The sequence below is a fragment of the Meriones unguiculatus genome, chromosome 15 (genome assembly GCF_030254825.1).
Source record: "Meriones unguiculatus strain TT.TT164.6M chromosome 15, Bangor_MerUng_6.1, whole genome shotgun sequence".
In the NCBI taxonomy this organism is placed as follows: domain Eukaryota; kingdom Metazoa; phylum Chordata; class Mammalia; order Rodentia; family Muridae; genus Meriones; species Meriones unguiculatus.
The window spans coordinates 57,297,705-57,323,272 of record NC_083362.1 but is presented as its reverse complement, the minus strand read 5'-3'; the positions used below and the strand labels follow the sequence as shown (position 1 = coordinate 57,323,272).

Sequence of the window (25,568 nt, the reverse complement as noted above, 5' to 3'; positions counted from 1 at the left end):
TTTTAGTCATATCTTAGGTCCAGTTCATCTCTCCTGGTGGTTCCAAGTCCTTTCCTACCGACCTCTCCTCCTGCTTCTTCCTCTCCCATTTGCTTCCTTCTCTTTTCCCTCTGGACCAGGATGTCCTACTCTATTCTCTCCATTGCACAGCATTGTGGCTGGTTGTTTTATTGACAACAGAGAGAACAAATGGTGGCATGTTTACACAAACTTGAGACAGATGATGCTTAGAAGAAGCATCATAATATAATGTCTGGATTGAAACCAGATAGTGGGGTAGAGAAGTCAGCATTTGAATGAACAAAGGTAAACTGTATACATTCTAAAGAACATTATACCAACAGTGTGGAATTACTTCTGACCTTTGTACATATATGCACCCTCATGTACATGCATCTGTACATGCAAGTACACACACTAAAGCACATATGCAAATAAATGCATGTTTAGATCCCAAATAATAATTGCCAACAGTAAATTAAAAGTTTGGAATCTGTGGGTAGGAAACATATTCTCTACACATGTTAAGACACTAACACATGTGCCAAATTTTGACTCATCCTGCATCATCAACATTGACTTTTAAGTGTTAGTACTATTTTCAAACAAACCAAAAAGAATTAATTTGAGTATTTAAACTTACTTCATTAATAATAATGAGTATAAACAGTAAATTTGTGCATATTCAAATGCTCACATCCATATATAAAACTTAAAACACTAAAAAGTGTGAATTTTGCCTTTTTTCATGTTATCTATGACTACCTATAATTTTATGTTAAAAGGTAGTACTTAAGAAATAAGTGAAATATTATTAGTCATTAGCAATGAGAAAAATAAAGATTCATTTATTAAATCAACTTTTAATAGGAATGGTATATTTGATTTGCACTGCTTGGCAGTAACAAAGTAAGATATATTATAAAATATGTTTATTCACATAGAATACCTTTAATTTTATTTATTTACCTAAACTCTTTTAAATATCTAGTTTATTTGGCATATAAGGTAAAAAGAGTATGCAAATCTCATTTAATATAAGTTATATATGAACTATACAAATCATTTATATGACAGTATTATTGTGTAAAGGGACAGGATTAAATTTCAAAGAACTCATGACATATATCCTCTTATTTTTTGATTCATGCATATTGATATAAAAGAACTTTCGCATCAAGTTTATTGCAATGGGTACTTGCTAGAGGCGTCCTTCACAAAAAAAAAATACAGAAAAAGCCATATTAGTTATAAGAGAACTGCTAAATTTTTAAATCATGCTAAAACTTTCTGAATAAAGTATGAACCTCAGCTTTAATATTTTTTTCTGTATAAAACAGATATTTCTTCCATCATGTAATGTGTGCTTTTGTGGAGAGAGAAATTAAAGTCAAGAACATCATTTTCATGTTCTGTTTATGTTCCACATTTAGGTATCCCCTCAGACCTCTATTTCAAGGAGGCATTATTCATCTACAGATGGAATAGTTGATTCATTATTGGGTAGAACAGGACAAATTAATCACAAGAGGTATCATACCATTTCTTTTAATACAGCATAATCATGGTTTAAGCATTACTTTAACAGTCTGCTAATATATGTCTTGGGTGCTTTTTCAAGTGTAACAGGACAAACTGGAGACCCTCACAACACAAAAGCAGTATTAATGCAGAAATAATCCATGCCCTTGATTCTTAATACTTCCTCCTACATTATTATATCTTAAAATTACTAATATTGTACAATTTATCCTTCCTGGACAGCACAGGCAACTTTGTGAGCGAGTCACAATGAACATGAAATATACTAATGGAATAGTTTATACTATAAATATCAAGATCCATTTTTATCACTTTTTAATAAAGAAGTGTTGTTCAGAAATAAAGAAAATTCTCTCATTCTGAAGTTCAATTTAGCACATTATTTGTCACTCCCCAAAATGAATACTTCATTTCACTAACAGAAAATAACTTTCTGGACCAGGATCTTAATATTTCACATTTCCTTTTCCCACTTTTAACTGATTCCTTCTGTTTCTCTCCTCTCATCTGGACCAAGATTTTGATTGACTGAAGAATTATTAAATTCAGTAGAAAATGATGCCAGTGGACAGAGGAACATTCAATTCTCTTCTCTATAATATCAGAGGAACAATCAGAGGGCATTCCTCCAATGTGCCAGCATAAAGAGAATGAACCTCTTTAGTCATCCAAATATGTAATAGGTCATTTGTGTTCTCTGTCTCTCATAGATAATAGCTCAAAAACTCCTGTTGGCTTTCTCTTCCGTATTTACCCAGGATACAAACAGCTACTCCTCTCACTGTCACTGGCCCCAGCTTGGCTCAAGCCTTTTTCATCTTTTGCCTGGATTTACAGTGCTTTGTATGCTGGTGTTTCCACTTTTCTCTGTTTTTTACTTTCTCCTCTCCATAGTCTAATCTCACAACAGTCACCATAGCTATCTATTAACATGTAAAACAGATTAAGCCTTGGGCTTGGAATGACCAGGTGTCTGTCATTTCATTGCAAACAGAGCTGAGAGGCATGAAGATGGGCTCTAGACTTTTACAATGTATACATACACACAAGGACCTTAACCACATCTGCTAAATTTACTCCAGTTACACGGGCCTTTGATCATGCATATGAGTTTTGACATCACCATAGAAAAACTCAGAGGCACCTGGGTATGTATGCTTGGCTAGTTTCCTCATTTTATAGAAACATATCAATAATCTTTATAGGAAAAATCACCTCTCAGAAATATAATCTTTGTCCATAACATAATTTCAGATCAGTCCCCATGCTTTCTCTTTTCTATATTTCTAACTGATATATTATCACTCCTTTGGTATGTTTTCTTCTTCCTAATACAATGCCATCTAAAATCATCTATCTTTTTATCTATTTGTCTTAGCCATTGTTCTATTTTCATGAAGAGACACCATGATCAAGGCAACTTATAAAAGAAACATTTAATTGCAGCCTTGCTTTAGGGGGTTAATCCATTATCATCATGGCAGGGAGCATGGCAGAAGACAGGCATAGCACCAGAGAAGCAGCTGAAAGCTTTATACTCTGAACCACAGGCAGCTGGCAGAAAGAGAGACACGGGATCTGACACTGGCTTTTGAAGCCTCAGAGTTCACGTCCAGGGTCACGCTTCCCCCAGCACGGCCATACCTACTCCTATAAGGCCACACCTCTAATCCTTCTCAAATAGTTCCACTTCCTGGTGACTAAGCAGTCAGCATATGAGCCTGCGGGGCTATTCTTATTCACACCACCATACTACAGTGATGGTTAGAATAAAACATTAAACACACGCTTTACTGCATTATCTATTAACAAATAATCCTAGTAAAGTGGGGAGAGGGCTCAGTACTTAAGGGCACTTGCTGCTCTTGTGGAGAGCTTAGTTTGGTTCTCATTGCCTACATCAGAAGACTCATAATTGCCACTGACTCCAGTTCCAACAGATTGGACAACATCCACAGGTACGTGCTTGCACCTGGTGCACACCTAGGCAATTAAGTCTGTGCACATACACACACATAGAAAACATTCTAAGTAAGAAAATACATATTTAATAAATAAAGTTGAAACATTATCCACTACCACCAAAAACTTGCAGAAATACACTTGCAGGTATTTCTACTGGCAATTCCGATTTCACAGACTCCAGCAATATTATAACATACATCAAGGACAAGATGTGAGGAGGGAGAGTTAGAGAGCCATTGACTACCACACAGAACTCCTACGAAGTGTCCCCATCTATACGTTTGCAAATACTTCAAGACTTGTTTCAGTTGCCTTAAGAGTAAATGATGAAGGGAAAATACATCACCTTGAAAACATTCACAGGAGTCACGTATTGGACCAACAGGAACAAATCCCCCAACAAAGAGGCTAGAAAGAATTCAATAACTTAGATTCTCCCATTTTTTATTTATTCAGACAAAGGGACCCGCTAACTCTAGGGAGGGAGGGAGGCCATTCACTGCAAGAAAGGGATGAATTGCTAGGTTACTGTGCCACTGTTATTGATACACCAGAGACCCACAAAGGGAAAGTTCGTAAGTTTAACTGTTGTTTTGCTGTATAGAAATTATTGGTGCAGCTATTGGGAGGCAGAGGCAGGTAGATCTCTGTGAAGTTGACACTGGCTTGGTCTACTAAATGAGTCCAGGACAGCCAGAGCTGCTAAACCGTGTCTAAAACAAACAAACAAACAAACAAACAAACAAAACAGCAAAGCTGCAAAATTAGCACTTAGATGGTCATGTTTCTAGTGAATGTGAAAGAAGGAAAAAAAAAAAAACTAAACAAAAGTGATGCCTCTGCTACAGCTTTCTGCCCACCAAATAACTGAACCACACCCTCCTCCACCTAGAAAGTATTTGTTGATGTTTTCCCAACCTAGAAAGGGAAACAACCCCAAATCCCCATCAGCCACTGCATGTATTCCATAGTCCATGTTGTCTGGAGAGTGCTGAAGCTATTCCAGCGGGTCAGAGTGGTCACTGATGCTGATCAAGCAGGTAAAAACAAAGCTTTCTGCTGAGTGATTACACAAACAAAAGGTACAATGACAAGGCAAGGAAGGAACAGCAGCTGTACAAATGGGAGGAGAGGAAAAGAAAGTAGAAAATCAAAATCGCCTGTTTTGTGAATTGCCTTAGAATCATAAGAAAGCAAGTCAAGAAACTTCACCAAGGCTCTGATGAAAGTTCCTTAAGTGAAGCCTGACAGGCTCAAAGGAGGAGAGCTTTCCCACTGGTTTGCGGGTTTCATTTTGTGGCTTTAGGGTTTGGTTTGGTTTGTGGTTTCCTAGTGTAAATCCTGACTTTGTTTTTTAGCAGGTTCTTCCTTGTTAATGGATCAGGGCTGTAACTGATGTAGATTCTGTGCTCTACCTTTTCTTTGTGACTAGGGGGTAATAGAAGTTCACTTCCTTTGGATATGCATTTGGGAGCCTCAAGGACTATTTTAAGAATGGGTGAATTGTTCTCTGTAGGCTCCTTGTTTGTCAATGTGACTCTCTCACAAACCCAGTTTTCAGGTAAATTTGCTTCTAAGTAACAAAATGCAGTGAAAATAACAAACATGATTCTTAAACTCTCTTTGTTTTCTTTTCCCTACATAATTTCAAGGGCATCTGAAACAACACATGGAGAATTAAGGACATTGCAATTATTTCCCATCAGTTGAGAGGAAGAAGATGTTGAATTTTACAAGTCCCCCTATTTCTTTCTATCCTTGATAAAAACTGTAAAATTCTTGCTTTTGTGATGTTAAAGAAGCTGAAGCAGCTATACTCAAACATTTCCGCTGTTTCAAACCCTTTTCCTCCAGCTCCAAGTTGAGCAGGTACATGATATGCCTTACAAACTCCAAAATGACAATGCGATAAAGCTTCTTAGCCAAACACAGTTAGTTACCTTGGAAGGAAAAAAGCCAGGAGTCTCCCAGAGTGCCTAATCCAATATTATGGAGAACAGAGGCATTGAAAATTCTATGATTGCCCTAAAATTGCTACATCTTTAAATTATTTATAATCTCATTGAGGGCGGTGATTGATTCTGAAGTTCTCCTTATGTCTGTAACATAACCCAACACTGTTAAGTCATCTTGTGAACACTTACTTATTAGTGCTTTATATAAATGCCTAGAAAAAGGAACATAAGTTATTTCCACAGCTGACCGAGAGCATCTGTAATATTCCTACCCAATTTTAATTTTTATAGATTCAAACAGGATAAGGCAGCAGGTTGTGACACAGCTTGAGTATGAATACGGAAGGTAAATATACTACTCTGTACTATTAAGTACTTGCAGATCAACTCTTTATTCATTCACACAAGTGAACAATCACATGCCAAGCAGTCTGCCTGTGTGTGCGTGTGTGCATGTGTGTGTACACAGGCAGGTGTGTACATGTATGTGTGTGTCTGTACATATGAGGGTGTGGCTATGTGAATGTGTATGTATGTGTGTGTTTGTGTGTGCACTCATATATCTGTATATGTGCATTGTGTGTGTTTCAAGTGTGCATGATGCTTAACAACTCACCTCAAAGGGTTTATTTGAAAACTGAAGTAAGAAGCAATGATTTCTAACTGAAGCAATGCATCTGTCACTTCATATTTTGATGTTTGAGAGGACCACCAACATATGCTAGAGAACCTTTACAGAGTGAGACTTTACCTAGATTGAATGTTTTAGATAGTTTTCATGGAGTCTCGATGTTGCTCAGCAAAGATGAAGCTTTACCTGGAATTGTATATAGGTTATGCTTCACAGTGACCTAACATTTTGGTGAACAGCCAAATAGATGATGATGACATATATCAGCTCAACACCTTCTGTCCTTAAGAACTACATGGCACCCAGAAAAAAGGAAGCTATACAACAGGACACAGCTCTGTCAACACCCAAATGACTGAGGCAAGAAACCTCCTCCTTAAGTTACTCAGCCATTTCCAGCAGCCTGTGAGGTGTTAAAGCAAGACTCTCACAGTTTAGATATAGCTACATGATGCTGATCCTTCATGTTTTTCTTATAACTCTGAAAGGCATATCAACAGTTGCTCAGAAGCAATCAGTAACTCACTTTTCTTGCCCCTGAGTGCAGTGCTGCATGCAGCTTCTCAGGCCATATCATTTCTGTCATGGGTGATGAATTTGATTGCAGTCCAGATATTGATGGGAAATTTAAATTAGAGAACTTTGACATTAATCAAGAGTAATTCTGATCCTCTATGTCAATATCTACAGGGCATCAATGAGATGGCAGTATTTATGCAGAGTCAAGAGAAAAGTTGTCATGTCACAGTATTTGAAATTGTTCTTGGAGGGATGAGGTTGAATGGGAATCAGTTTCAAACCTGATCATAGCTGGGTTTACACATTCTAAATGCTTAGTAGGTTTAAAATTAAAATGAAATACAATGACTCAGTATTAAAAATAACTATGAAATATGGTCATACAATATAGAAGCATAATAGAATTAGGAATTTTTATATACTAATGATTACCACAAACAAAATGATGCCCTACCAAGAATCAAAACGATTGTCCCTGTTTTAGGTAGGATTATGCAAAAATGTATCATTCACAGCCATGCTTTCTCACACGGGATATGCAAAGTTCATTTAGTTGTTCTTTTATAACCCAGACGCATTATGTTATTTATCTTCTTATATTTGAATTTGTCAAGGTCTAGTAATGGCTGGAAGCTGCTCCCATTGCCTTCACGATCAAAGCTTAGCAGAAAGGACTGTCAACTATGTAAGTTGTTTACTAACTAATAAAGAGAAAAGAGTGCTAAGGAACAGACAAAGTTCAATCAGGTAAGATCTACCAACCACAGCAATGAAATAACAAAGCAAATAAGGTGCTTAACTGCCTAGCCTTTACAAAATCTTTGGTTTCATCCCTCCAAATCACAAAAAAAGAAAGAAAGAAAGAAAGAAAGAAAGAAAGAAAGAAAGAAAGAAAGAAAGAGGATTCCATAGATTGAATGGCTGAAATTAGACCTCAGAGAAGAGATCATTTCTATGTTTGTGATGGGGATTCTCTGACTAGATTCTATAGTCCGGGAGAGAGGGGGAACACCCACCAAGAAGAGGTACCTGCTAGCTGAGGTTTCTCTGACTATATGGTGTCCCAGTGTGGCTGTTTCTGTAGAAAGACACCTGTCACTGGATTCTGCTGCTGTGGTGAAAACGGTATTGTGGTCAGGATAAAGTTAGTGGGGTGATGGCAAGGCTACAAGATGCCCATGGGAAAGGGACAGTAAGAAGGAAGGCCCCTCCTCCAGTCAGACTCACGGTCGGCTGCCTGTACCAGCTACTGGTAGACTAGAAGAGTCAGACAGCAGAGCCACAGTGAGGTGTACAAAGCCCAGATGCTGCTGCTGCTGGGAAAGGAAGTACAGTGTGAAGGGAAAGGAGCTTAAGAGCCGGGGTATCCGTTTACATGTGGAATTTAAGACAGCCTTTGAGGGACTCTTCCCATGAATCTTTTGAATGGCCACAAACACCTAATTGCCCTCTGCTCTTAAAATGCTGCCCATAACTCAGGACGGATGGAGGACAGTTGTTTAAGGAACCAAATTGTATGTGTAACTAACTCTAAGTCTGTCTTCATGGTAGCTCCTTTATTTTCGTTTAAAATACATTATATGGGATACAGGACTATTCCAGGAGGCCTCATCCATAATTTGGGACCTGGGCATTGTTTCAACTCAAAATCTGTCAGATGACCTCTATGCCAAAACAAGATATTTGATAACAACCTAATGTACCTTTTCTTCAACTTACTTGTCTATTTTTACAATACAGTTATTGATACTGTAAATGAAACAGATGTGTGACTTGAATTAAGATAAATCTAAAACTTCTATATCTATAATTTCTTACATTTTGTGAATTACTAAAAATTATTAGTTTGGGAAAACATTCCAAAGTATCAATAAAAGTTAAGTATAAGTAAATTCCATCAGATTCACAACTACCAAACCTCCTTCCACTATACAAAGGTACAGCAACTCTGTGCAAATCAGAGCAAAGACTCTGCTTAAAATAAGTGTTCATTTCCATCAGCTCTCAACAAACAGTTTCCGGCTGACAGACCCTAATCTCTTAACACGGGCTTGACTTATTCCAGACACTCAGAAAGGAATCACTATAACAACAAAGATCAATAGAGTTAGAAATAGATTCCACAAAAATTATTTATATCACTCTGTAATCTTAGCAGAGAACAGTTTCCTGTAGTGTTTCGCAGTGGCAGCAATGAGGGAAGCGATGGAACTCTTCTCCTGCAAATGTGTATCGGTACAGATGGGCAATACTTAAAGTCATTCTTACCTGTTGATGTCCCAGATTTTACTGGTCATGTCCAGTGAGGCAGAAGCCACGAAATCACCACTGGAGTGCCATGTGCAGGACCATACTGCGTGGCTGTGTCCTTCAAAGGTTAACAAGCATTCACCAGTTGAAAGGTCCCATAATTTAATTGTGCTGTCACCACTTGAGGTAGCCAACTTGGTGCCACTGTTTCCAAGAAAACAAGAAGACGATTTGTTTTATAAAAATTCATTTTTTGTGAACTATATGTGCATTAATATACATTTGTTTGCAAGTACTAAGTACACATATTTACATATAGTATATATACATTATTTTGAATGATGCAAGTGTTTAATTGAGGCTTACTTTATTTACACACTTGAATGGCTACATTTCATGATAATATTTGAGTCTAAATAATTATTTATTCTGATTGATTAGGAATTCATGCTATGAGATAAACTGCTACTGTGTAGCTTTTAAATTAGATCTTCTAGAATGCTCATGATTAATTTACCAAAACAACACTTTCTCTTTTTGCCTGAGTTAAGTTCAAGGTTATGTGTTACACTGTATGAAAAAGGAGACTTCAAACGAAGACCATCTAGATGTGTTAAGACCCTTTGAAAACATAATAAGGAAAATGCTGTTGTCATTGACCTGTGTAACAGTGATTAAATTCTTCAAGAAGAAGATGAGGAATGAAATGGTTTCTTGTGCTTTATCATTAAAATGAGACTTTTTAAAGTTACTGAGTAATTTAGGATGAGTCATTGGATTTTCTATTAAGTTATTAGCAGATATTATCAAAGTTGTGGCTTTCAAAGAGTAGACACTAACTCCAGTTTAAGGAACAGTGGTTGTCAATGATCAGAAGCAGCTAGCTCTTCTCGGGGCGTGGGAGCAAAATATCAGCTGCAAGCAAACTACACTTTGATTATCTCTGTGTAAACTGACCTTGAATATTCTTTGTGTTCCCTTAGTAGCATTCACACACTGAATCACAACAGCCTGTCCCTCAGACTGTGTCATCCTGGAGAAACATCTCATATTTAGATAGTTGGGATGCTCAGAAAACACCTTAGAATAAGTATCATGCATGAATGTGTGGATTAAGTCACACTATGAATAGAGAAGGAAAGTATATCTACTGCAGCTTTCCTAAATCAGCATGATTCCTAACTTCATGATGAACACTAATCCTTACTCCCAGCAGGAAGCATAGATCTCACCCTTTATCAAGGAACCTTCATTATGAAGCAGCAGGAGAGCATTACAGAAAGCCACAAATAGTCAAAATGAGAACAAGTGACAGCTTGGTGTCCACCCTCCCCTGATATGTCTACAACACAACACCTGTACCCAAAACAAAGCTCAGGGAATATTATGGAAACGAGGGCAGAAAGACTGTAAGAGCTAGAGGAGACCAGGCAATCAGTGGAGAAATGGTGTCTTATGTATGTAAGGGGGAGCTAACACCTATGGCATCTCAACAACATTGCTCTCTAAAGACGACCTGAACAATTCAAATAAGAGTTGGCATCTCTAGATGAGGAAAATCTCAACAGCGTCACTACTAGATAAAGACTATGGGCAATTAACCACTGCTAAGAGTCTTTCCTAGGGATGAGCCCTCTGACTGGCTAGCCCATACCAAGTGATCAGCCCTAGAAATATGTACACGCAGGCAGCACTGGATGGAATCAGGAGGTTATCTCTGTCTGTATATTTCTTTGTATGTGTTTATAGCAACAGTGGTTAAAGACAGGAGAGCTATGAATATTGAAGGGATTGGGGAGTAGGCACAGTAGGTGGGGAGGGAGGAAAATGTTGGGAGAAATGATTAATTATATATTAAGTTATAAGAAAAATGGCAAGATCAGGGAAGGTATTTGACTGCTAATAGTGAGCTTCTTTTTATTTTAAGTAGGACATGAAATTCTCATTTGTATGGGATAAATCGCCAGCACTGGCAGGAGATCTGGAAAGTGCTACAGACATGGTTGATTATGTGGACTGAAGATATTCTCAATAACGTCAGAAAGGATATCTTCTTACTTCTCAAATTAGCATCACTGAAGAGCTGTCATATGACAGCCAGTGTTTCACAGTTAGATAGAAAATAAACGTGGCCTTTGCTTCGTAGCAATTGTTTGTTTATTCATGTACTTGCCAATTATACATTTAGTTTTTAATACTGAATACCAAACAATAGAAAATTACATTTGTCTAAAATATTTAAGCAAATATAAAACAATTCCTTTCTTTTCTGTAACCTGGTTTTGATGGGTAAACAGGTTATCATGGATCAAAGTCATCATAGCATCAGAATTACTGTTGAATTTTTTTTGCCAGTAGCTGAAGAACTCTACACATAATTTTAATATACTTATCTCCTAATTCAAAGAACAATGGGGATGTTGTATTTTCATTTCATATTCATACAAGTGTCACAAACTGGTATTTAATAATAAAAACAAATAATATTTTTAAGTCTTAAAAATTATAGCACATAGGATGTAAACACTTCTAAATAAAAAGAAATTCAAGTCTTTGACTATGTTTTAAAATATCTTCACCTTTCAAAATATGAGTTTTAAAATATGAAATACAGTATGCTTCTGGTTCTTGTGAAAATAGAGGAAATTCCTAAGGGGAGAGGGTGTTTAAGAGAGAGAGAGAACATGAGGTTTTTTTTCAGTGTTGTTGCTGGTGTCTCCAGCACCCTGTCAAATCCCCAAGAGCAGCCAAAACCTGCCAAAAGAGCAGAGAAGATATCCCCTTTGTTATTAAGGTCTATATGTTGAAAGCTCTAACTCCCAACGCATTCTCATGTAAAATGTATCTGTGCCACTACATGTGTGGACACAACTGGAGCAAAGAAATTAGACATGACAAGGTGATACATTCAAATGTTCAGGTAGCTCATTACCTTCAGGCAATAAGCAGAGGAACAGGCCAAGGGAAACACTTATTTTCTCTGTTTCTTTCTTACTTTTTAAAAGATGGGGTGCATGTGTGTGTGTGTGTTGGAGGTGTGCCACTGGGAGTGGGCTTTGGGGTTTCAAAAGTCCGTGCCATGTCCAGAGTCTCTTCCTCTGCCTGCTGCGTGAGGATGAGGACGTCCAGCTCTCAGCCACTGTTCCAGCACCGTGCCTGTCTGCTTGCCACCAGGATGACTAAAGACTCGCTCTCCGACACTGCAAGGAAGAGTCCTGATAAATGCTTTTATTTATAAGAATTGCTTTGATCAGGGCATCCCTTCACATCAATAGAACCTTAACTAAGATAGATGGATATGCCGCATGGTTTGAATGAGAAAGGCTCCCATAGGCTCAGATGTTTGAATGCTTAGTCACCAGAGAGTGACGCTGTTTGAAAGAATTAGGAAGATTAAGAGGTGTGGCCTTGTTGGAGGAAGTGTGTCATTGGGCATGGGTTTTGAGGCTTTAGAAGCCATGCCATGCCCAGTCTCTCTCTTTCTCCTTGTGGATCAGGATGTAGCTCTCAGCCACTACTATAGCACCTGACTGCATGCTGCCATGCTCCCACCATGATGCTAATGGACTAAATCTCTGAAATACCATGAAAGGCACAGTTATTTTGTTTTGTGGGAGTTGCCCTGGTTATGGTGTTTCATCACAGTGACTGTAACCTTAACTAAGATAATATGGGTAAAACGTATTTTTTTCTCTTTTACTCAGCTCACGAAATGTGTATATTAGTAAAACCCACGTTTAGTATTTAAATTATTTTTAAAAAGTTCAGGTATATTTATGATTCATTTATAACAGCCTTCAAAAATTAGGGTACATTGGGGAAGAAATGTCAACAAGTTTCTTACTCCGTTTTTGATACAGAGTTAGAGGACTGCTTCATGGCCTTGCAGAGTGAGAGCATTTTCTACTGGGACAGAATAAATAAAAAGTAGTGTATGTCTGTGGTTCTCCCTTTGCCCAGGGGCCACTGGCCACTGGCTCATGATGACAAAGGGAACAGAGCGATGGATGGTCATCAGATGGCCCTGCACAATGGACGAGACTTCCGGGAGTCAGCTTCAGAGAGACAGCTCGTTTTACTGTTCTAGGAGTAAGGTATAAAGGTCCCTAAGTCCATAGGTGGGCAGGACTGACTGGTCACAACCTAATTATCACACAGGCAGGGAAAGGGAGCAGCACTGGCAGGAGGCTCTGTGCTGGGTTATTCTCTGAGCAAAGTCAGGCATCTGTGCCTAGAGATACTCTCCATAGAAGGTCCGGCAGAGAAGAGGAAGCTCTACTGAGAAAGGGTGGCCTCCAGTGTGAACAGGCCTCAGAGAGCTATCTGGATATGGTGGACTGTGACCTTAATAGCAGGGTCTTCCAACATGCATCTACACAGAGCATGGTCTTCATTGGTTTTCTGAAGTAAACATTATTCTTGTCAAAGTGTTCTTGCTATAGTTTCCAAATGACACCCTCTTGTTTCACTAAGAATCCAGAAGTAAGCTAGAATCACAAAGAAAATAAAGCAGAAAAGGCAGAACTGAGGAAGAGAACACAGATTCTGGCCACAGGAGAGGCTATGGAAGAACAGCCTCTGCCTGTGTCCCAGGGGTTCAGGGAGGGGTGTGATTACAGAGAGGGGAAGAATTTAGAAAGGAATGCAAAAACAGAGAAAGAGAAAACATTTGTTTTGTGACAATGATAAAATCCCAGGAATATTCATAGTAAAGTTCCATTGAATTCTTTTCTGCAGGACTCTAGAAATGTCCTTTAATATTCTGACAATGAGAGGAGCATTAAACAGCCATTAAACATGTAAGATAGCATGGCAAGAGAGTAATAGCAACATCCAAAGTAAGAAAGACATATTTAATAAGAGAATGCAACATGTTGGTGACAAATCCAGTCTTCCAGCACATATACAAACACACGTGGAAGGGCGAATATGTCTTGATATGTCTTTGACCACATGCTATCTTATTCCAGGCTTTATTTCTTTTTTAACTGGAAGTTCTCACAAATAAATCACATGGACAAAACAGCAGCACCCCATCAAAAAACCTGCAAGCTCCATACCTGCTTCTCATTACGACCCTTGATGCAAAGCTTGAGGGAGGGGGTAGTATGTCAGTCTTGTTCTTATACCTACAATAATATCAATCCTAAAGCAAATAATATAGTGGAGGGTAGGAAAGCCAGAGAAACTGACACGCCATGCTCATAACTCCTTACCCTTGTATCGAGTGATAAGCTACTGATTTTATAGGAATGAGCTTCTCGGATTTCTTTTGCTTTTATGAGTGAATGTTTTGCCTACATTTAGGTCCACGCCACACATGCATATCTGGTACCCATGGAAGTCAGAAGAGGATGCTGTGTCCCTGGAACTGGAGTTGTAGGTTGTTGCGAGCTACCATATGGGTACTGGAAACTGAATCCAAGTATTATGCAAGAGCAGTAAGAGGTCGTAACCACTGAGCCACCTTCCCATCCCTACGTGCTCCTCCTCCACTCTAGGATCTACTGTTGCCTGAGGAATTCTGTTCGTGGTATATGCAATGAGGAAAGAGGGATTCAAAAGAAATCTGGTGTGTTGATATAGTACAATTGTTGTCGTAATAAGACATCTTGCTACACAAAACAAAAACACAGAGTTACAAAAGTATTAGCCTGTTTTCAATTCCATATCATACTGATTGTACTTTTTCATAACATCTTGTATTGATGCAATCATTTAGGTTGTAGAGGGAAAAGGAAAGCTGAAAGTCTGGTTTATTTAATTGTAAACTTATCAGGACTAATGCTGTTGCCATGGGAATAAGATAGAGGGGTCAGTGAAGATTCTTTCCCAATCTATAGGTAGTTCTTTTGTTCTGACCAGTGTCCTTTACTTTATAGAAGCTTTTCAGTTTCATGAGGTCCCATTTATTGATGGTTGTTCTTAGAGCCTGTACTGCTGGTGTTTTGTTCAGAGAGTTGTCTCCTATGCCAAGGAGTTCAAGGCTCCTCCTCACTTTTTAAAAATTGTAATCAATAAAAAAATTATTGTAATAATAGATTGTAATTTTCATTTTAATATAACATTGAGATTTCTTCACTACTTGTAGCTGAAACTGTCTTTTCATTGTTCAAAATACGTTTTAAAAAATATCTTATTCTTTTATTTAAAAGAATATTTATAATTTTCCCAAAATACTAGTTGAGCAACTTCAACCTTGGTAAATTTTCATTTCTGAGTATATGTAAAAATAATAAATATAATGTCATAAAATGAAAGAAAATAAAAAATGTACCCCAATACAATAAAAAAAAAATTAACAACGTATTAAAAAGTTAAAAAGAAAAGAAAAGAAAACAGGCAGGGCAAACACTACCCTGTGCAGAAAAGAAAACTTGGAACTTAAATGAGAGCCTTAAATGGTAGTCAGGGTCAGAAATGCATCAGCTCTAAAACAGACCATTTTTTCTTATTATGTAGAAATATTTTATGTTTTTAATTTATTTATTTTTTATATTAATCACAGGTTTTTTTTACTTTGTATCCCAGCTGTAGCCCCCTCCCTCATTCCCTCCCAATCCCACCCTCCTTCCCTCATCTTCTCCCTGCCCCTTTCCAAGTCCACTAACAGGGGAGGACCTCCTTCCCTCCGTCTGATCCTAGCTTATCAAGTCTCTTCAGGACTGGCTTCAATGTCCTCTTCTGTGGCCTAGCAAGGCTGCTCCTCCCTCATAGTGGGGGGGGGGGGTGGAAGAGCTCACCGTTAAGTCCATGTCAGAAATAGTCCCTGTTCCCCTTATTAGAGAACCTATTTGGACACTGAGCTACCATGGGTTATATCCGAACAGGGGTTCTAGATTATATCCATACATGGTCCTTGATTGGAGAAACAGTCTCATGAAAGACCCCTGTGCCCTGATATATTTGGTCCTTGTGGTGCTCCTCTCCTCTCCAGGTCTTACTAACTCCCCCTTCTTTCATATGAGTCCCTGCACTCTGCCAATAGTTTGGTTATTAGCCTTAATATCTGCTTTGATACACTGCTAGGTAGAGTCTTTCAGAGGCCCTAAAACAGACCATTTTAATGACAAAGTTGAGCATGGTGAGCATGGAAGGCCTTGCCCTTCTCCCTCATTCCCTCTGCCTTGCTAACGACCATTAGACTACATTCCTAAAGCTAGACATTTAGGCCTATTCCCTTATTTGGACACTACCTCCTCCTGAGGCTGACCATCAAGGTAAAGCTATCAATGCACTGACGTCCAGCAATCAAAAGCCCCTTTGGTTCACCTAATTAATATGCCCAATCAAAATAGACTGTTCCTAGAACTCATTGGCATAGGAGACAACTTCACCAACAGCACAGGGTCTAAGAGCAACAATCAATAAATGGGACCTCATGAAACTGAAAAGCTTCTGTAAAGCAAAGGACACTGTCATCAGAACAAAACGACAGCCTACTGACTGGGAAAGGATCTTCACCAACCCTGTATCTGACAGAGGGCTGATATCCAGAATATATAAAGAACTAAAGAAGTTAAAAAGCAACAAATTAAGTAATACAATTAAAAAATGGGGTTCAGAGCTAAACAGAATTCTCTGTAGAGGAATATAAAATGGCAGAGAAATACTAAAAGAAATGCTCAACATCCTTAGGCATCAAAGAGATACAAATCAAAACGACCCTGAGATTTCACCTTATACCCATCAGAATGGCTAAGATCTAAACTCAATTGACAATACATGCTGGAGAGGATGTGGACTGGTGGGAATGTAAACTTGTACAACCACTTTGGAAATCAATCTGTCTCTTTCTCAGACAATTAGGAATAGCACTACCTCAAGATACAGCTGTACCACTCCTAGGCATATATCCAAAAGATGCTCAAGTACACAACAAGGACATTTGTTCAACCATATTCTTAGCAGCTTTATTTGTAATAGCCAAAACCTGGAAACAATCCAGATGTCCATCAACTGAGCAATGGATACAGAAATTGTGGTACATTTACACAACAGAATACTACTCAACAATTAAAAAACAAGAACATCACGAAATTTACAGGCAAATGGTGGGATCTAGAAAATATCATCCTGCGCGAGGTATCCCAGAAGCAGAAAGACACACATGGTATATACTCACTTATAAGTGGATACTAGACCTATAAGATAAGATAAACACTCTAAAATATGTACACCCACAGAAGCTAAATGAGAAGGAGGACCCGGGGTAAGATGATCAATCCTCACTTAGAAAGGCAAATGGGATGGACCTTGGAAGTAGGAGATAACAAGTAACAGGATGGGAGCCTACTGCAGAGGGCCTCTAAAAGACTCTACCTAGTAGTGTATCAAAGCAGATACTGAGACTCATAACCAAATCTTGGGCAGAGTGCAGGGAATCATATGAAAGAAAGGGGAGTTAGTAAGACCTGGAGAGGAGAGGAGCTCCACAAGGACCAAATATATCAGGGCACAGGGGTCTTTTTTGAGACTTATTCTCCAACCAAGGACCATGCATGGATATAACCTAGAACCTCTGCTCAGATGTAGCCCATGGCAGCTCAGTATCCAAGTGGGTTCCCTAGTAATGAAAACAGGGACTCTCTCTGATATGAACTCAGTGGCTGGCTCTTTGACCTCCTCCCTCCCCCATGAGGGAGGAGCAGCCTTGCTAGGCCACAGAGGAGGACATTGCAGCCAGTCCTGTTGAGACCTATTGAGAAGCTATTGGAAGTAGAGGAGGACCTACCAGTCAGTGGGCTTAGAGAGAGGCAAGGAGGGAGGGATAGGGAGAAAATGAAGGAGGGGGCTACAGCTGGGATACAAAGGAAATAAACTGAATTAATATAAAAATTTTTAATTAAAAAATATATACTGCTGTATCCTAGCCCATCCTAACCCAGACCTCCCTTTTTGCTCTTGTTAAAAATTAGACCTGCAAGTTCATTTGGTGCTGTTTTTCTGCCTGAGGCAGGAAGCAATAACTAACTTTTCTTCCCTGCTTAATAAAGGATCTCGCTTTGAAAAAAGAAGAAGATAGAGGGGTCCTAGAAATCCCTTTAAGAGTTTAGAAACTAAAACATTTGGAGTTCATTTAATCTTGTTTTTCTGATATTATACAGTCTCCTAAGTAGTTTATGTCATTACCATATGTGTATATATATGACAACAAAATAAATTTTTCCTGTAAAACATAACCTTGTCTAATTAGAACATTTTGATGCTTACACATAGTTAAAGACTATTTTCATTGTATAGATAAAATTTATTTGGGCTTTCTGAAAACTACTACATTTGAAACTTTCTTTTATTTAAACAAAATGCATTAATAATGTTATTTAAGAATTATTTATTATACATAACATAGCAGATAAAGGAAAATAATCGACGTTCAACAGATTCTATAATACCCACCCTTTTTTAAACAAAAGATATGAACTAGAGCCACAGTTCTCACAAAGACAGGCTAAACCAGAGAGACAAAATCTTTGCTCTCACGAGGCTTCAAACTGAAGAGGACAGTGAGGGAATCAAGTAAGTGAGTTAGTAAGACAGCCTCAGACGGCTCACACTTTCCTCTGGGTAGGCAGCTTCAGGTACCCACTGCTGTGAGCCAAAGCAGAGGAGAATCAGGCAGCCTTGCAAGAGCAGAGGAGAATAAGGCAGCCTTGCAAGAGCCAGAGCTAAATGTCCAGGAAGCACAGGGCACAGATCTAGGTACAGGCTCCGAGGCAGTCAAGACTTGATCAAGAGGATCAAGAGGATGGTAAGGGGTGGGAAAGGGGGAAATACTGAAGCAGTGGCCTGAGAAGTAAGAGGAGCCAACCACAGATGTCTTTGCTGGCCCTCAGTTATAAAGATATGTGAGAGGCCATTCATGGGCTGAGATTTTACCCAGGAGATTTATTGATTCATGTACTAGCTGATTAAAATTCTGCAGATAGAATGCTGGACAACTCAATCCATCTTCCTCTGTGGTAGCAGCACAGAAAGCCATCTTCCCACAGGGCAGCCATGGATCCTGTCCAGTGCTAGGAAGCTATGACCTAGCCCTTCTATAGCTTTAGTCTCTCCTCCCCTTGTACCCTATCACAAAGGGAATCTTTGAAAACCTCTTTAACGTTGTATCTTCAATACCTTGCTTCTCTGGCATTACTTTCTTTTCCTTCATTTCCATTCTTTCCTTCTTTCCTTCCTTCCTTCCTTCCTTCCTTCCTTCCTTCCTTCCTTCCTTCCTTCCTTCCTTTTTTTCTTTCTTTCTCTCCCTAAGGGCAAAATATGTTTCTTTGTGTTTGGAATGACCAGTTATTTGACTATACCTTTTCCATACTAAATCTCTATAAATGTTTGATTGAATTTTACTTGTGATTGTCTTCTCTCTTTTTAAGATCATATCATATAATATAATATAAAGTATATTTTATCAAACAAAACTAACATATCAGAATTTAACAAGACAAACAAACAAAAAAAGATTCCTGATTGTGTGAATGAGGGGCGGTCTCTGTTCCTTTTGTTTTTTCATACCACTGCTTTCTTCTCCTCTGTAGCATTTAACATTACTGCAGGAGTCTCTTTACTATAGAGCAGAGAGGCAAGGGGGTCTTCACATTTCAATGTGAATTACATTTTATTATGTATTTTATAGAATTATTTTTATTTTTTCTATTTTTTACAATTTATTCACTTTATATACCAGTTGTAGAGCCCTTTCTCATCTTCTCCCAGTCCAATCCTCCCTTCCTCTTCTCCCCCTCCACCTCCCCTAGTCCACTGAAAGGGGAAATCCTCCTTCCCTACTATCTGACCCTGGCCTATCAAGTCCCTGCATGTGTCAGTGAAACACTCCCGCTGAAGCAGTTGCTTGACAAACTGTTACCTAATAGAACCATGTATCATACTGTGGATTCAGGGATGAACTGCTTTGGGGAATTTCACAGAAGCCACAGAATAGCTTCAGGAGATTTCTTTTGTTGACAGGGTAAGTCATTAGTGAATTCTAAGAAAAGATTGAAGTCAGTTTATGTGCATTGTCTATGTCAACTCACTTCTGTATTCATTTTAGTTTACCTATCTTAAGCTATCCTTCACTTTTCAATCTCTCAAATACAAAACAAACAAAAACAAAAAACAAAAAAAAAATCGCAACCAAAACAAAACAAACAAAAAGAAACCCCTAACCTTTTAAAGATGTCAATATACTTTTGGATTTAAAATATAGTTTAAAATTCACAAAATGTACCATTTTTTAGGGATACAAAGATATACTCTTCCTTCAATGACTTCATGTACAAATAAGCTGTGTAAGTATATAACCAACTAATTCCAATATTGCCAAAGACTTTTAACAGATGACTATAGAGGCTGGGAATGAAGGGACAGAAAATGGACAGAGATGGGCCAGGACAGTCTTTCAAAGGTGAACACATTTGAACAAACACATAAGCAAGTGTATGCCACACCAAAATAGGAGATTAGATGAAAGAATTTATTGTGTAGCGATTATGGTATATTCTCACATTTTAAGCATTTTTTGTTTTTTTTTTTCACTCAAGAGAAGAAAAGGAACAGAAGATGAGACTGAGAAGACAAGCAACAATCAAATACTAAGACCCTTCCCTGAACTCCTACGGAATGGACCACTGAGCAGGGTGTCAAGCCTTGGAGAGGGTCATCAGATGTTAGTGTCAGAGGCAGGAAGGGCGGGCTTGACGCAGGTCGGTACAGGAGCTGTGTGTCTGCGTTTCTAATGTAGACTTGCATTTACCATAGGACGTAATTACTTTGATAACTGCTCTTTGCTTATTAATAGTCATTCTTCGATGAGAAAAATGAGTCTGGAGACCAGGTCTCCGGCTCTCACACGTCTTTCCACTTTAGCCAAAGCGTTTTTCCAAGTCTAACTTGCAATCCAGCCTATGTGTTCTCCCTGCAATGAAAAGTGCCCCTGGGAAGATGCAGCTTCTACATCCTCTTTTGACCTCTGGGCTGGGTGAGTAAAAATCCCGACTTGCAGAAATTTTCAATATGCTCTGTTCTGACATTCAGGAGTACATGGGAGAAAAAAAATGAGTGTAGCATCAAGTTCATGTCTTATGAGGATTGATTTGACAATATATTTGAGGTCAGCAGACAGGGCATACTGTCCAACACCTGCAACTCAACATAAATGTGGAACGGAACACAATCATTTTTCTTTTCTTTTTTTCAATGTGAATGACATTTCATTATGTGCATTTCATTATTTTTAATTTTTTAATATGTTTTACAATGTATTCACTTTATACCAATTGTAGTCCTCTCCCTCATCTTCTCCTGATCCCACCCTCCCTTCCTCTTCTCCCCCTCCCCCTCCCCTAGTCCACTGAAACGGGGAGTTCTCCTTTCCTACTATCTGACCCTAGCCTATCAATTCTCATCAGGACTGCCTGGATCCTCTTCTTTTGTGGGCTTACAAGGTCTCCCCATGAGGGGGAAGTGATCAAAGAGCAGGCAATGGAGTTCATGTCTGTGACAGCCCCTGCTTCTCACAGAGGGGACTCACATAGAGGCTGAGCTGCCTACAGGCTCCATCTGAATAGGAGGTCTAGGTCCTCTCCTTGCATGGTCCTTGATTGATGTACCAATCTCTGCAGGGCCCCTTGGTCCCAGATTTGTTGGGTTTTGGTCTCCTTGTGGAGCTTGAGGCCCCTCCTAGAGCCCTTCTATCTGCCTTTTCTTCCATAAGACTGCAATGTGTGCCATCATGCTTGCTTTTGCACGTGAGTTCTGGACATCAAGAGCAGATCTTCATGCTTGCATGGAAAGCATTTTGCCAACAGAACCGCACCTGCTCTGAAGCAGTACATATGTCTCCATTACTTTATTTCAACCTTTTCCTCATTTCCTTATATCCTTGCACTAAATATATATATATATATATATATATATATGCCCACACATTAAAATATGAGAATTGATTTATCTAACTTCTATTTGCAGGAATTAAATACCTTTACTGTTTGCTTCTTATGTTTCATATTCAAATTATTTTCTTTAGCCTCATGTGAGCATTAGTCTTCTTGATCAGATCAGTGTCTTTCAAGAAAAGCATGGCTGACACTAATAAGAGCTCTACTATATTCCTACGCTGAAACTCCATTGAGCAATTAAGTTTATAAAGCCATCTTTTCAGAAGCCTAAACACCGTTTATCTAACCTAAATACCATTAATCTAAGCCAAGCTTAAATGTAACTAATTTGCTCTCGTGTTCTTCCATTACTGCAGATGTAGATGAAAGAAAGAAAAACAGAAACAACGTGTGAAAAATCAAATCTAAGGATCTTATCAACATCAAACACTTCTCTGGTCTTCTGGTAATATCATAGATCCCAGCAATATCTTGGAAAGCTGGTTCTGCAACTAGGCAGGTGTCTCATAACATTTCCCACAACATTATAAGACTTAACATGCACATCACAGACACATCACCAAGGCTACAACATTCACTATAGGTGATTTTTTTTTTCTAATGGGATAGGCAGTTACTTTAGTATCAACTCTGAGTTCTTCTCCACGAGCTTAAAGTGAATTAAGTTTAATACCCAGAAGCTCTCCACTCCTGGAAATAAGATAAATTAGAGATTAGCAGCAATTAGAACTCATCTGCTCTAGTCACATCTTTGTCTTGTAAAAGCCTTGCTGGATTTGAAATGTGTAGTTTTTCAGTATTACTATCTGTAAAAGAGAAATCACGCCTTCCCACTGTGATGCTACAGGGCAGATTGGACTAAGACTGGGTTCCAAAAGGCGACACTAAGAAATAAAATCTGTATATTCCCTTTAAGAATTTTTTGCTTGTAAATGACATACTGCTTTGGGAACTTTGAATCTATCTTTTTTGCAGAAACTTGGGGATTATGACCAAAATAAAGTGAAGTCCACCTATATAGATTACTTGGTATAGGTAGATATTTCAATATTGAAAGACAGAAGGAGAAAGGAGGGCAGGGAAATCTTACTGGGGCAAATTTTAGTTCTCAGGATTGGTGTCTTCCCTATCTTGATATATACTTAGGAAAAAAAATCTATTTTGCTGTTCATGGAAAATATTAGAAATATAAGCCTAAGGCTTTCTTGGTGTTCAGTATAATAATTACACAGCCAGTAGATTTTGTGAAGTATTATTCTTCACTGTAGTATAAGGTGTTAAGAAAACAGTTTACATAGGAATTCAGGAATCTTTTAAAAGATTTTACCCATACTAAGTATTAAGTGCTGTAATTATTTATCTTCCTCAGTTCTAAAATGTAGTGTTGTGAGTGCACTTTTACCACACTGAAGACATGTAAACTTGAAGCATTTTCTCTTTGCATTTTTAATTAATCTTTTAAATATAGATTGTTTTATTGTTTGGAACAAGCTAAAATTTGTTCAAGAAATGAAAAATAACAGCTTATGAAGCAAAGTACTGAAACTGTTGACTCTATGATAACCACTTATAGCTCTTTCATTGATTATATCTTACAGGGCTCTAAAGTGACTTACAATTAAGAGAAAAAAAATAGAAAGCACTGAAGTAGAAATATGAGATATCACCCCAGATCACCCACGTAAATGATATTTAAATGTATACCGTGGATTGGATTTCATTCATTCACTCTGGATACCTTAACATGCCCTCACGGTAGGAGTGAGGGAAGGAATATTCGCTCGAATTCTGCCTTTGCTTTTTTTTCACTGACACCACTGGAAATGAGTGTTTTTACAGTGGGCTCTTGGCATTTCCGCTTCCCAGGAACACAAGGTACACAATGGCAGTGTGTTCTCAACATAAAAAGAAGCCGTGGAGTTCTGACTATTGTGAGACACAGCTGCAGGGTTCTTCAAATTCTGACTTGAGTGACTTCGCTGCTGTGTGATTGTAGCAACAGTTATGTTACCACCATCAACGCTCCTGTGCTCTCAGCACCCAACAGTCAGAATCAGCCTGTTTGAGAGACTTGGAGAAATGCGATCTCTCTGACCTGCTGCAACACATCTGAATCAGGCACTCTGGGACTTTAGACTTAAATCCATGTTTTAACAGCCCCACTCCCCCCTACCCGGTGATGATGTTGCATGCTAAATTTTGAAAACACTATAACACAGCTTTCCAAGTGCAGCCAATTTAACTCTCACCATGGTCTTCTTTAAGTATAATTTGTTTGATTTTTTTTTAGATCATGTAGTTTGTACAATATTTGAACTTCTTAACAGATGCATCTGAGTAAAGCCTTATGAATATATTAATACAATTCGAAGCATACCTTCACTTGTAGAATTAAACAAATCCCACTGACAATTATATGCTTGCTTTTACACACATACAAATATAAGCCACGTACACAGGAATTAATATTGAATCGAGATTCATTTGTGAGTACATGTGAACTACACAGTGATAGTAAAACCATTCTGTGGTATTCTCAACATACGAAATGTACATTAAATATCTGACGAGTGGGAGCATGCCAACTCTCTTGTGCTATCAGCCGTCATCTTTGGAGGCAGTTTAATACCTAACTTACTTACTAGGGTGCTCCTTTACATAACTTAGCTGCAAAGCACATCAATGGGGTGAAAAGCTGCCTTAAGGAGCTGAAAGAACATGGAGGGACAAGACCACAATACACTCAGAATTACTAAGACAAAGAATATGTCACAATTAAAACATATTTAGCAGTATCAAAAACTTACTAAAGATGCCTAAGTACATGGCAAATTTGTTTGCAAGTATATTGTCAACCAGAGATTTGCCACCCTACTCCCCAAATTATTAAACAGTTTTTGTGGAGCAATAAAGAAACCTTGTATTATACTGAGGTTCTAATGTAAGAGTTTGAAATTAAACTCCCCCCTTCAGGCTCAGAGATCCACGAGAGAAGGAAGAATATTTGTAGGAGCCAGTAGTGGTGGATGATTCCAAGGAAGAGTGGCCCCCCAAGGCACAACAAGATTAATGAACACATAAATTTACAGTGACTGTGGGATATGCATAAGACCTGCACAGGTTCAAGCCAGATGGCATCTCAGCCCTAAGAGGGAGAAGCAGACACGGTGTCCCATCCCTAACTAAAAGCTGTCTCTGATTAACGCTTGCTGGCAAATGGATTCCCCAATGGAATGCCACTGGATAAGGTACAGGGCAGGCCCAGTGCCTAGGACGTTGGCCAACAATAAACAAACCCCATGTCTTTTAATGCAAAGTAAAATTCATGTTTTTAAATGGGATCTTTGTTTTATTTTTTTCCTTGTTTTGACGTTTTTCCATATTAGTTTTGTTTGTTTAGATTTTCATTTTTTGTTTTGTTGTGGGTTGTTCTAATGCTGGCCCTCAAGATCTTGTTACACCTTATCCTTGTTTTGTAAACCTACCTAACACATACCTCATTGGTTGATTAAATGGCCTATATCTAGGAAGGGGTGTGGATAAGGTTCCTGGGCTTCCAGGACAGGAGAATCGTGGGAGATAGATGGGAAGAGAGGACAAAAGAGGATGTCATGATGGGTTAGCTCAGAGAAGGAACTACTTGGGCCTGAAGAAAGTCAAGCAACGGCACTGATGAAGAAGACAATCAAGTACCATGGCGTTATGGATGAAAGGTAGTCCAGATGAGGATGATTAAGATGGATGGCATTGGATGGGGGCTGGGAGATGGATGGTGAATTTACTGAGACAGTATAAGTGAAATATCTGCCC

At 38.6% G+C, this 25,568-nt stretch overlaps 1 protein-coding gene across 6 annotated transcripts in view; it reads right to left on the bottom strand.

Moving 5' to 3' along the window:
* Positions 1 to 25,568, bottom strand: part of Spag16 (sperm associated antigen 16) — a 910,901-nt gene that overhangs the window by 464,410 nt on the left and 420,923 nt on the right. For all 6 annotated transcript variants that reach the window (XM_060368580.1, XM_060368581.1, XM_060368577.1 and 3 more), the window contains one exon: positions 8,881 to 9,066. In XM_060368580.1, coding sequence (XP_060224563.1) covers positions 8,881 to 9,066 — 186 coding nt within the window. The remainder of the gene's footprint in view (positions 1 to 8,880; positions 9,067 to 25,568) is intronic.